Below are 12,557 nucleotides of genomic sequence, written 5' to 3'. Positions count from 1 at the left end.
CACCTCTGTAAAATCGGGATGGAAAATACTTTACAGGGTATTCAGATTCAAAACAGAGAGGATCCCCCTCTGGGCAAAACCTTAACGTTACAGAAAACAGGAATAAATCGCCCTCTTAACACAGGGAAAATTCACATAAAACAAAAGATAAACTAAACCGCCTTGCCTGGCTTACCTATAGTGGTTGCAATATTGGAGACTTGGATTAGGATGGGTTGGAGAAGATGGATTTCTGTCTGGCCTCTCTCAGTCCCAAGAGAGAGCAAACACGTAAACAAAGAGCACAAAGAAAAGCCTTCCCCTACCCCCAAGATTTGAAAGTATCTTGTTCCCTTATTGGTCCTTTGGTTCAGGTGCCAGCCAGGTTAACTGAGCTTCTTAACCCTTTACAGGTAATCGGATGTTACCTCTGGCCAGGAGGGATTTTATAGCACTGTATACAGTGCTTCCCTTTATATTTATGATTATCGTCCCACAGCACCAGTCTCCAGCAACCCACCTCACTCCAGTGACCAGTCAGCTGGGCGATGTTTTAAATGTAAGGTGTCTACTACTACAGACCGTTTGGGGAAGTCATAGAATCATAGAGTATCAGGGTTGGAAGGGAGCTCAGGAGGTCATCTAGTCCAACCCCCTGCTCAAAGCAGGACCAATCCGCAACTAAATCATCCCAGCCAGGGCTTTGTCAAGCCTGACCTTAAAAACTTCTAAGGAAGGAGATTCCACCACCTCCCTAGGTAACGCATTCCATTATTTCACCACCCTCCTAGTGAAAAAGTTTTTCCTAATATCCAACCTAAACCTCCCCCACTGCAACTTGAGACCATTACTCCTTGTTCTAACCAATTTATTTGAGCATAAGCTTCCGATGAAGTGAGCTGTAGCTCACGAAAGCTTATGCTCAAATAAATTGGGTAGTCTCTAAGGTGCCACAAGTACTTCTTTTCTCTTTGCGAATACAGACTAACATGGCTGTTACTCTGAAATCTGACTCCTTGTTCTGTCATCTGCTACCACTGAGAACAGTCTAGATCGATCCCCTTTGGAACCCCCTTTCAGGTAGTTGAAAGCCGCTATCAAATCCTCCTCCCTCATTCTTCTCTTCTGCGGACTAAACAATCCTAGTTCCCTCAGTCTCTCCTCATAAGTCATGTGTTCCAGTCCCCTAATCATTTTTGTTGCCCTCCGCTGGACTCTTTCCAATTTTTCCACATCCTTCTTGTAGTGTGGGGGCCCAAAACTGGACACAGTACTCCCGATGAGTGTTGAATAGAGGGAACGATCACGTCCCTCGATCTGCTGGCAATGCCCCTACGTATACATCCCAAAATGCCATTGGCCTTCTTGGCAACAAGGGCACACTGTTGACTCATATCCAGCTTCTCGTCCACTGTAACCCCTAGGTCCTTTTCTGCAGAACTGCTGCTGAGCCATTCGGTCCCTAGTCTGTAGCGGTGCATGGGATTCTTCCGTCCTAAGTGCAGGACTCTGCACTTGCCCTTGTTGAACCTCATCAGATTTCTTTTGGCCCAATCCTCTAATTTGTATAGGGCCCTCTGTATCCTATCCCTACCCTCCAGCGTACCTACCTTTCCTCCCCATTTAGCCCGACAATCTATACCACCTTATAGTGCATTCATCCAGCCCATACTTCTTTAACTTGCTGACAAGAATACTGTGGGAGACTGTGTCAAAAGCTTTGCTAAAGTCAAGAAACAATACATCCACTGCTTTCCCTTCATCCACAGAACCAGTAATCTCATCATAGAAGGCGATTAGATTAGTCAGGCATGACCTTCCCTTGGTGAATCCATGCTGACTGTTCCTGATCACTTTCCTCTCCTCTAAGTGCTTCAGAATTGATTCCTTGAGGACCTGCTCCATGATTTTTTCCTTCCACGCTGGCGAAAAAAGGTAAACCTCTCAATAACCCTCGCACGTGTGCAGCAACAGCAAATCAGGAAGCTGTGCACTAGCTTCGCCCCAATGTTCTCAGTCACCCCAGGACGGACCAAACAGGCATACCACTCCATTAGCACAGGTACTGCTTGCTGAATTAAAACCAAACTTACCAGGTGGCTCCTCAAGTCAAAACTGCTATAAAACAAAAAATCCAAAACATGCTACAAATGGGGGTAATCCAACCCTCTAAAAGTGCCTGGGCATCTTCAGTGGTTCTAGTTCCCAAACCAAATGGGAAAATACGCTTTTGTGTAAACTACTGTAAGCTAAATGCTGTAACTCACCCAGACAACTATCCAGTGCCACGCACAAATAAGCTATTAAAAAAACTAAAATGTGCTCAGTTCATCTCTACCTCAGACTTAACCAAGGGGTACTGGCAAGTACAGCTAAATAAATCTGCCAAGAAACGGTCAGCCTTCATCACCCATGTAGGGCTGCATAAATTTAATGTGCTCCCTGTTTTCCCCTAAAGCTCCAGGAAGAAATCACAGCCAGTGTGGAACAGGCTGTCCAGCACCATCTGTGACTTGGAGGAGCGTGTCATAAACATACAGCTAAGGGTAGCATAAAATCACTCCTTTACTTGTAAAGGGTTAAGAAGCTCAAATAACCTGGTAGGCACCTGACCAAAAGGACCAATCTTTCTTATCGGTGGGGGGAGGTTTTGTTTGAGCTCTCTTTGTCCTCTCGAGACAAAGAGAAAGACCAAGCAGGTAACCCAGCTTCTACTAAAATAATACATCTAAAATTACAAAATTTGTAAGTAATAGCAAGAAAAAGCATTACATTATCTTTTGTTTTAGCTTGTGAATTTTCCCTGTGCTAAGAGGGAGGGTTATTCCTGTTTTGTAACTTTAAAGTTAAGCCTAGAGGGAAATCCTCTGTGTTTTAAATCTTTTTATTACCCTGTAAAATTACCTTCCATCCTGATTTTACAGAGGTGCTTCTTTTACTTTTTTCTTTATAATAAAGTTCTTCTTTTAAGAACCTGATTGGTTTTTAGTGTCCTAAAAGCCCAAGGGTTTGGTCTGTGCTCACTTGGTTAACCTATTGGTTAGCATATTATTCTCAAGCCTCCCCAGGAAAGGGGGTGAAGGAGCTTGGAGGGATATTTTGGGGAAACAGGGACTCCAAGTGGTCCTTTTCCTAAATCTTGTCTAAATCACTTGGTGGTGGCAGCAATACCGTCCAAGGACAAGAAAAGGATTTGTGCCTTGGGGAAGGTTTTAACTTAAGCTGGAACTTCTAAGGTTAGGGGGTCTTTCATGCGGGTCCCCACATCTGTACCCCAGAGTTCAGAGTGGCGAGGAAACCCTGACATAGCCTGAAACTCCTGCGTAACAAAGGACAGACAACTTTTCCCAGAGATTCCTTGTGATATAGCTTGTGAGCTGGGATGCAAAAGCTTTTATCACTGGAAAGGATAAATTCCCAGCTTCATCACAGGGCTAAAAGATACACATTTCTAACTGGATCTTAGAGCTGTCTTTAGTTTTGGTCTAAATGTTACTAGCTCTGAAATTCAGAAAAGTGTAATTAAGAGATGATGGGAAGAAGGTAGAGGGAATTTCCCACTGGACTACTATGTAGTAGATTGGCTTGGGACTCAGGGGAGACCTGTAAGCTTTGGTCAAGTCACTACACCTCTCTGCACTTCAGTTTCTCCTTTGTAAAATGCTTTGAGATTTAGTGATGAAACATGCTATGCAAGAGCTAGGCATTGCTATTATTTTAGGGAACGGCAAGAAACATTTTGTAACTGGTGATTCCGAACAAACAAACAAACAAACAAACAAACAAACAAACAAACACACACACACAAAACAAATGTCTATATGAAAAGTGTTCAGAGGTTTAGAACATTAGGATCAGCTCAGTAGGGATGGATTAGTGGGCAGAGTGCAGATAAAACACAATTCATCGTGGCGTCTCATTGTTTATCGTGCAATTTTCTGGCACAATTGATCTCTCTACCATACCCAGAATGTAGAGTGGGGTGAAATTTTTCAGTTGAAGATTTTCAGGGTAAAATATACAGATTCAGCAACACAGTTAGTGCTTCACAAATTCATGTCAGATTTGCTGTACTGTGTTGTTCAGGAAAAAAATCTCACACAAAATAATTCTGCAAAAATCAACATACATGTTTTTGGCTTGAAATGACATTTCATTTCAAAATGTCCTGTACTTTTATTTATTTTTTTTTAAATTAGAACCATTAAAAATGCTTGAAATCAAAACAAATATTTTGTTTCAGGGTAAACAAAATGTTTCTTTGACATGTTTTTATTTTTATTTTTTTATTTTGACATTGAAAATTTTGAAAAAAAATGTTTTCGGTTCAACTCAAAACAAGTTTGTCGCCCCAGTTTTTTGGAATTGCAATGAAACAAAAATTTCTGTTATTCACACAACTATATAAATGTCTTTGCTTGTTTATTTATAAGTATGAGTCTTGATGTTGTACCATGGACTTCATTATTCACCAGTCATGAGTGTGGCTGTAACGTCCTTCTCCTCCCCCCACAGCTTTTCTATAAAGGCATGAACTGAAACCATGGAGCAGAGGAATCACATGGTGGTGACGGAATTTGTTCTCCTTGGACTTTCCCACTCTAGACAGATGCAGCTTGTATTTTTTGTCCTGTTCTTACTGTCCTATGTGGCAATTGTTCTGGGCAATCTCCTCCTCATCATTGTCACCATAAAGACCGATTCCTGTCCGACCTCACCCATGTACTTCCTCCTCTGCAACCTGTCCTTCATTGATCTCTGCTATGCCTCTGTCACTTCCCCTAGGATGTTGGCTGACCTGCTTTCCCAGGGGAAGACCATTTCCTTCAATGGCTGCATGGCCCAGCTCTTCCTCCTGCACTTCATGGCAGCAAAAGAAATGTTCCTGCTGACGGTGACGGCTTATGACCGCTACGTCACCATCTGCAAGCCAGTGCACTACATGTCCGTCATGAGCAGGCTCACATGCTGCATGCTGGTGGCCACTTGTTGGGTGGGGGGCTTTGTCCATTCCATTGTGCAGACCATTATTACCATCCACCTCCCATTCTGGGGTCCCAATAAGATTGACAACTACTTCTGTGATGTGCCCCCTGTCATCAGACTCGCCTACACCAATATCTATGTCATTGAGTTGCTCATGGTCTCCAACAGTGGCCGGATCTCCCTGGCTTGCTTCCTGGTGCTGCTTGCCTCCTACACAGTCATCCTAGTCACAGTCGGGCTTTGCCTCAGAGATGGGACGTGGAAGGCTTTGTCCACCTGTGCGTCTCATATCACAGTTGTCACCTTGTTCTTCGGGCCCTGCATATTCATCTATCTACGGCTCTTTTCCAATTTCTCAGCTGACAAGAACATCTCTGTCATTTACACAATCCTCACCCCAGTGGTGAACCCTCTGATCTACACCCTGAGTGAAGGATTCCATGCGCAGCTTATGGAGCCGCCACAAGTTATCCACAGAGAACTAAATCTAGGAGCATTTGGTGAGATTTTCTTACTGCAGAATAGAAAAGATGCTTCTAATTGTAACACTGACAGACCCCAGTTGTCAGCAGGCGGAATTGAATCTGGGACCTGTGCATGAGCTTCTACTGCGAGAGCTAAAAGCCATATGGTGCTTAGTTAAGGCTGTAGAGCCGACTTTCTCTAAGTGGTCTCGGTGCCACTAGATGAGACAGAACACCACACCCAAGAGGTCTGTGGGTTACATAAGTCAGTTGCTGATGTATTAAGTTGGGGTTAGGATAATTCTGAAATTCATTTTGAAAATGTCCTATTTGCCCACAGTTAAAACATACAGGATTTCTTCTGTTAAATCTCGGTATTGGTTCTTTATTAAATTCTTTGCGTCTTTGAGGAGTAAATCGTGTATCTGAAATGAACATTTCAGAACTTGGCTGGGTCAACTGCAGTTCTACCAACTGCTGTTCAGCCTGCAGACATTTCTCCTTCCAGTCTATTGCAGTGACTTCTTCATGGGCACTGGAAGTATTTTCAGATGCCTTTAGCAACTGCAAACTGCTCCTACTCAATGGCATTCCTTTTTCTTCTAGTTCTTGTAGAAGTTTTCTCTTTTGTTTATCAGAGTGCTCCCTTTCAGTGGATCTTACCTCAAAAAGAAGTGTGGTGTAATAACAATGAGTACTTGTGGCACCTTAGAGACTAACAAATTTATTTGGGCATAAGCTTTCGTGGGCTAAAACCCATGTCATCAGATGCACGGAGTGGAAAATCCAGTAGGAAGATATATATATATATATATATATATATAAAGAGAACATGAAAAGATGCGGGGGTTGCCATACCAATTCTAATGAGACAAATCAATTAAGGTTGGCTATTATCAGCCGATAATACAATTAATAAAACGACAATTAATCCCTTTTATTAAGAGTGTATTTAATAAGGATTCATGCCAACAACCATGGAAAAATTGATCTTGTATATAAAAGTCCAATTCAGTACCTTTTACCCCACCAGCGTCCAGAATTTCTTGGGCTAACGCATGCAGTCTAGGCAGGTATGCAGAAGGTGGTTCTCTAGGGTGTTGGTGTGTCTCAGAAAATTGAACCTTAAGCTCAGATGCGTTTATGATACTTCTATATGCCTTCTCTAAAATATCAAAGCATTCTACAGTGGGTGCCTTGCTACCAGCTCCTAAGGCTACCTTCAATGCTGGGGGTAATAAACTTGCAATAATCTTCCTTCTTTTGACTTTGTCAGAAATCTCGCTGTTTTCCATCATCTCTTTGCCTTTTGCTCTCCAAGTAGGAGAATCTACTTCTCCATTGGGGCTGGGTGAATTACCCAAAAAACATTTCAGTTTAAATTTCACATCAGTCACAGTTTCACTGGTAGGTTTCAGCACCTTCTCTAAGAAAAGATGTTGCATATCAGGAGGGAGACTCACAGCAGGAGTAAAGGCTTCTACTGGACCTCAGTCTATAACTGGTGTAGCATCTGTTTACCACCTAGTCTGCCTTTCACCCACAGGTGTAACCACAGCCCATGTCTCAGTCTTGAACCCTCTGTCAGGATACACAGAATATCCCTGATCCCTGCACTGAGGTACTCTGGGCACAGAGCCAGTGGATATAAACGTCAACATGTGTCAAGGTTCCGTCCTCACTCTGAACTCTAGGGTAAAGATGTGGGGACCTGCATGAAAACCTCCTAAGCTTACTTTTACCAGCTTAGGTTAAAACTTCCTCAAGGTACAAACTATTTTACCCTTGGACTTCCACTGCCACCACCAAACTTTATCTGGGTTCTGAAAAAACATTGCTTGGAAACATCTTTCCCCCCAAAATCCTCCCAACGCTTGCACCCCACTTCCTGGGGAAGGTTTGGTAAAAATCCTCACCAATTTGCATAGGTGACCACAGACCCAAACCCTTGGATCTTGGAACAATGAAAAAGTATTCAGTTTCCTTACAAGAAGACTTTTAATAGAAGTAAAAAAAGAATCACCTCTGTAAAATCAGGATGGTGAATACCTTACAGGGTAATTAGATTCAAAACATAGAGAATCCCTCTAGGCAAAACCTTAAGTTACAAAAAAGACATACAGAGAGGAATATTCATTCTATTTAGCACAGCTATTTTCTCAGCCATTTAAAGAAATCATAATCTAACTCATATCTAGCTAGATTACTTACTAAGTTCTAAGACTCCATTCCTGTTCTGTCTCCGGCAACAGCTTCACACAGACACAGACCCTTTGTTTTTCTCCCTCCTCCCAGCTTTTGAAAAATATCTTGTCTCCTCATTGGTCATTTTGGTCAGGTGCCAGCGAGGTTACCTTTAGCTTCTTAACCCTGTACAGGTGAGAGGATTTTTCCTCTGGCCAGGAGGGATTTTAAAGGGGTTTACCCTTCCCTTTATATTTATGACAACATGTCAAAATGAATAGCAGTCACATCCCATTTCTGCCCTAGCTTCTGCAACACACATTTCCTTCCTATGTGTATCACAGGAACAGCATCTTCAAATTCACAAAGAATCATATCTTTTTGTTCTCCCTTCATCCTTCTCATATTAGTCACATGACTAAAGATTCATTATCTTAATAATATTAATACTGTGCACAAATTCAATAATATCCAATAACACTACATTATTTTATAACTAACTGTAATATTCCTCAAAAGAATTCAGAGGTGAGCTCTGAGCAATCCTCAAGTCCCTGTCTGTTCGGGCCCCAATTTGTAACACTGACAGACCAGGTTGTCAGTGGGCGGGATTGAATGTGGGTCCTCTGGCGCTTAGTGCATGAGCCTCTACCGCATGAGCTAAATGCCATATGGATCTTAGCTCAGGCTGTACAGCAGACTCATTAATGTCATAGAATCATAGAACATCAGGGCTCGAAGGGACCTCAGGAGGTCACCTAGTCCAAACCCCTGCTCAAAGCAGGACCAATCTCCCATTTTTGTCTCAGATCCCTAAATGGCCCCCTCAAGGAGTGAACTCACAACCCTGGGTTTAGCAGGCCAATGCTCAAACCACTGACCTATCCCTCCCCCCAAAGCTCAGTTTCCTCCTAGCCGGAGGAGTCTCTCTCTAAGTGGCCACTTAGATGGGACAGAACACCACACCCAGGAAGTGTGTGGGTTACATAATGTTCTCATAACTCACAGTGGTAGCTAGCGGGGCTTAGTTCAGATACCACAGGTTCTTATTTCTAGTACTGAAGGTGTCTGCTTCAAACCCCACTGTTGCCCAAGATAGGTTGGTTATAAGTATGGAGCTTAAATCTGAGGCTTGAATTTGGGGAGACTTCAGATGCTTGGGACAAACTTCTCAGCATAGGGGAAATATGGATTCAACTCTGGTAGAGTTTAGGTAACTACCTCTCCCTCTGGTAGCTAGGCCACGGAAGAGGTTTATTACTGGAGTTAGTCTTTTAGCTCGTCATAGATATAGGCCACGGATAACTTTCATATAAAGGGAGATTGAACAGATAGGGACTGTTTACCTTAGAAAAGAGATGAATAAATGGGATGTGATAAAAGAATATAAAGTAATAAATGGCATAGAGAAGATTGACAGGTATGTTAGCAACAAGAAGAAAGTCAAGGAAAGTGTGGGCCCCTTACTGAATGAGGGAGGCAACCTCGTGACAGAGGATATGGAAAAAGCTAATGTACTCAATGCTTTTTTTGCCTCTGTCTTCACAAACAAAGTCAGCTCCCAGACTACTGCACTGGGCAGCACAGCATGGGGAGGAGGTGACCAGCCCTCTGTGGAGAAAGAAGTGGTTCGGGACTATTTAGAAAAGCTGGACGAGCACAAGTCCATGGGGCCAGATGCGTTGCCTCCGAGAGTGCAAAAGGAGTTGGAGGATGGGATTGCAGAGCCATTGGCCATTATCTTTGAAAACTCATGGCGATCGGGGGAGGTCCCAGATGACTGGAAAAAGGCTAATGTAGTGCCCATCTTTAAAAAAGGGAAGAAGGAGGATCCTGGGAACTACAGGCCAGTCAACCTCACCTCAGTCCCTGGAAAAATCATGGAGCAGGTCCTGAAGGAATCAATTCTGAAGCACTTAGAGGAGAGGAAAGTGATCAGGAACAGTCAGCATGGATTCACCAAGGGCAAGCAATGCCTGACTAATCTAATTGCCTTCTATGACGAGATAACTGGCTCTGTGGATGAAGGGAAAGCAGTGGACGTGTTGTTCCTTGACTTTAGGAAAGCTTTTGACACAGTCTCCCACAGTATTCTTGCCAGCAAGTTAAAGAAGTATGGGCTGGATGAATGGAGTATAAGGTGGATAGAAAGCTGGCTAGATTGTCGGGCTCAACGGGTAGTGATCAATGGCTCCATGTCTAGTTGGCAGCCGGTATCAAGTGGAGTGCCACAAGGGTCGGTCCTGGGGCCAGTTTTGTTCAATATCTTCATAAATGATCTGGAGGATGGTGTGGATTGCGCCCTCAGCAAGTTTGCAGATGACACTAAACTGGGAGGAGAGGTAGATACGCTGGAGGGTAGGGATAGGATACAGAGGGCCCTAGACAAATTAGAGGATTGGGCCAAAAGAAATCTGATGAGGTTCAACAAGGACAAGTGCAGTCCTGCACTTAGGACGGAAGAATCCCATGCACCGCTACAGATGAGGGACCGAATGGCTCGGCAGCAGTTCTGCAGAAAAGGACCTAGGGGTTACAGTGGACGAGAAGTTGGATATGAGTCAACATATGTGTGCCCTTGTTGCCAAGAAGGCCAATGGCATTTTGGGATGTATACGTAGGGGCATTGCCAGCAGATCGAGGGACGTGATCGTTCCCCTCTAGTCGACATTGGTGAGGCCTCATCTGGAGTACTGTGTCCAGTTTTGGGCCCCACACTACAAGAAGGATGTGGAAAAATTGGAAAGAGTCCAGCGGAGGGCATCAAAAATGATTAGGGGATTGGAACACATGACTTATGAGGAGAGGCTGACGGAACTAGGGATGTTTAGTCTTCAGAAAAGAAGAATGAGGGGGGATTTGATAGCTGCTTTCAACTACCTGAAAGGGGGTTCCAAAGGGGATGGCTCTAGACTGTTCTCAGTGGTAGCAGATGACAGAACAAGGAGTAATGGTCTCAAGTTGCAGTGGGGGAGGTTTAGGTTGGATATTAGGAAAAACTTTTCCACTAGGAGGGTGGTGAAACACTGGAATGCGTTACCTAGGGAAGTGGTGGAATCTCCTTCCCTAGAAGTTTTTAAGGTCAGGCTTGACAATGATTTAGTCGGGGATGATTTAGTCGGGGATCGGTCCTGCTTTGAGCAGGGGGTTGGACTAGATGACCTCCTGAGGTCCCTTCCAACCCTGATATTCTATGATTCTATGATTCTGTTCTCCCTGTCTCATAACACAAGAGCAAAGGGACAGTAAATGAAATTTAAAGGTGGGACTTTCTCTTTACTTACTCATGTGTGATGAATGGAAATAAGAAATCAGAACTATTCAGTATCTAAAACGAAAAGTTTCATTTGAAAATGTAGCATTAAAAATAGTTGGAGAACTAAACAATACGGGTACAACTTTTTAAATTACGCCATTTTTAAAAAACAAAACCACTTCTAATCTATTGTCTTTTTTGTGTCATTTTCTTTCTTCTCTTCTCTTCCGTCTGTCCTTTTCTGTGTCCACCCAACTTCCCAGATGTTTTGATGTAGAATTGTTTATTTTGGCTTTGGTGAGGTCTAAAGTTGGGCAAATTTTTTTTTGATCAATTGTTTGTTGCTCTCCTCTGGACTCTTCAATTTATCCACATCTTTCCTAAAATGTGGATCCCAGAATTTGACACAGTACCCCAGCCAAGCCTGGCTGGTGCCAAGAAGAGCATAACAGTTGCCTCCCGTGTCTTACATACAACACTTCTGATAATGCACCCCAGAATGGAATTAACCTTTTTCACAATTGCATCACATTGTCAACATACTCAATTTGTGACCTGCTCTAACCCTTAGGTACTTTTCAGCAGTACTACCACCTATTCAGCAGTTATTCCCCATTTTGTAGTTGTATATTTGATTTTTTCTTCCTTAATGAAGTACTTTGCATTTGTCTTTACTGAATTCATTATCCAAATCATTAACGAAAATATTGAATAGTATCAGACCCAGGACTTACCCCTTCATTATATCCATTAGATATATCTTCCTAGTTTGACAATGAACCATAGCTAACTACTCTTGGAGTATGGTTTTTCAATCAGTTGTTCACCCACTTGTTGATTGCCCCATTCTGTTCATTTCCTCTGAAACATCTGACACTGGCCACTGTGGGAAGATAGGATAGGATTCATGCATCTGAAGGAATGGGCTTTTTTACCCACAAAAGCTTATGCCCAAATAAATCTGTTAGTCTTTAAGGTGCCACCGGACTCCTCATTGTTTTTTGTGGATTCAGACTAACATGGCTACCCCTCTGATACTGTGGGAAGATAGGATACTGGGTTAGATGGACCAGTGGTCTGACCCAGTATGGCCGTTCTTATGATCACTTTACAGTAATTTAACCGAGACTGCATTTCACTATTTGCTTATGAGAATGTCACATGGGGCTGTCTCAAAAGCCTTACTAAATTAACCATTGTTGTAGGCAGTGTTGTTGTACCCATGTTGGGCCCAGGACATTAGAGAGACAAGGTGAAGTCATATCTTTTCTTGGACCAACATCTGTTGGCAAGAAAGACCAGCTTTGGAGCTTACACAAAGCTCTTCTTCAGGTCTGGGAAGATAAGTCAGAGTGTCACAGCTAAATACAAAGTGGAACAGATTGTTTAGCATAACTAGTTAACACATATTTCAAGGGACCATTCAAGGTGAAGTGGCCCATTAACACCCCTCCTGTCATAGGGAGGACAAGAAGCGAGGAGGGAGGAAAGAAGCGGGGGGTGGGGTTGTTAGTGGATTACAGATTGTAGTAATGAGCCATAAATCCAGTGTCTCTATTCAGTCCCTGATTTTTAGTGTCTAGAAAACTTACGAATTTAAGCTCCCAGGCTCATCTTTTGAAAATGTTGTGCAGGTTTCCTTTGAGGATGAGGACTACGAGGTCACGTATAGAGTGATCACTTTGTGA

General features: G+C 43.0%; 1 protein-coding gene across 1 annotated transcript; it reads left to right on the top strand.

Moving 5' to 3' along the window:
- The first annotated feature begins 3,665 nt into the window (after positions 1 to 3,665).
- On the top strand, positions 3,666 to 12,557 carry LOC119566272 (olfactory receptor 4Q2-like). Its single transcript, XM_037898706.2, is given in 4 exon segments — positions 3,666 to 5,391; positions 5,393 to 5,424; positions 6,883 to 6,935; positions 12,504 to 12,557. Coding segments are annotated over 4 exon segments (1,008 nt in total). The 5' UTR covers positions 3,666 to 4,522.

Source organism: Chelonia mydas, chromosome 6 (assembly GCF_015237465.2).
Source record: "Chelonia mydas isolate rCheMyd1 chromosome 6, rCheMyd1.pri.v2, whole genome shotgun sequence".
Lineage (NCBI taxonomy): Eukaryota > Metazoa > Chordata > Testudines > Cheloniidae > Chelonia > Chelonia mydas.
Note: the sequence above shows the minus strand (reverse complement) of the source record. Positions and strands in the feature narration are given on the sequence as shown.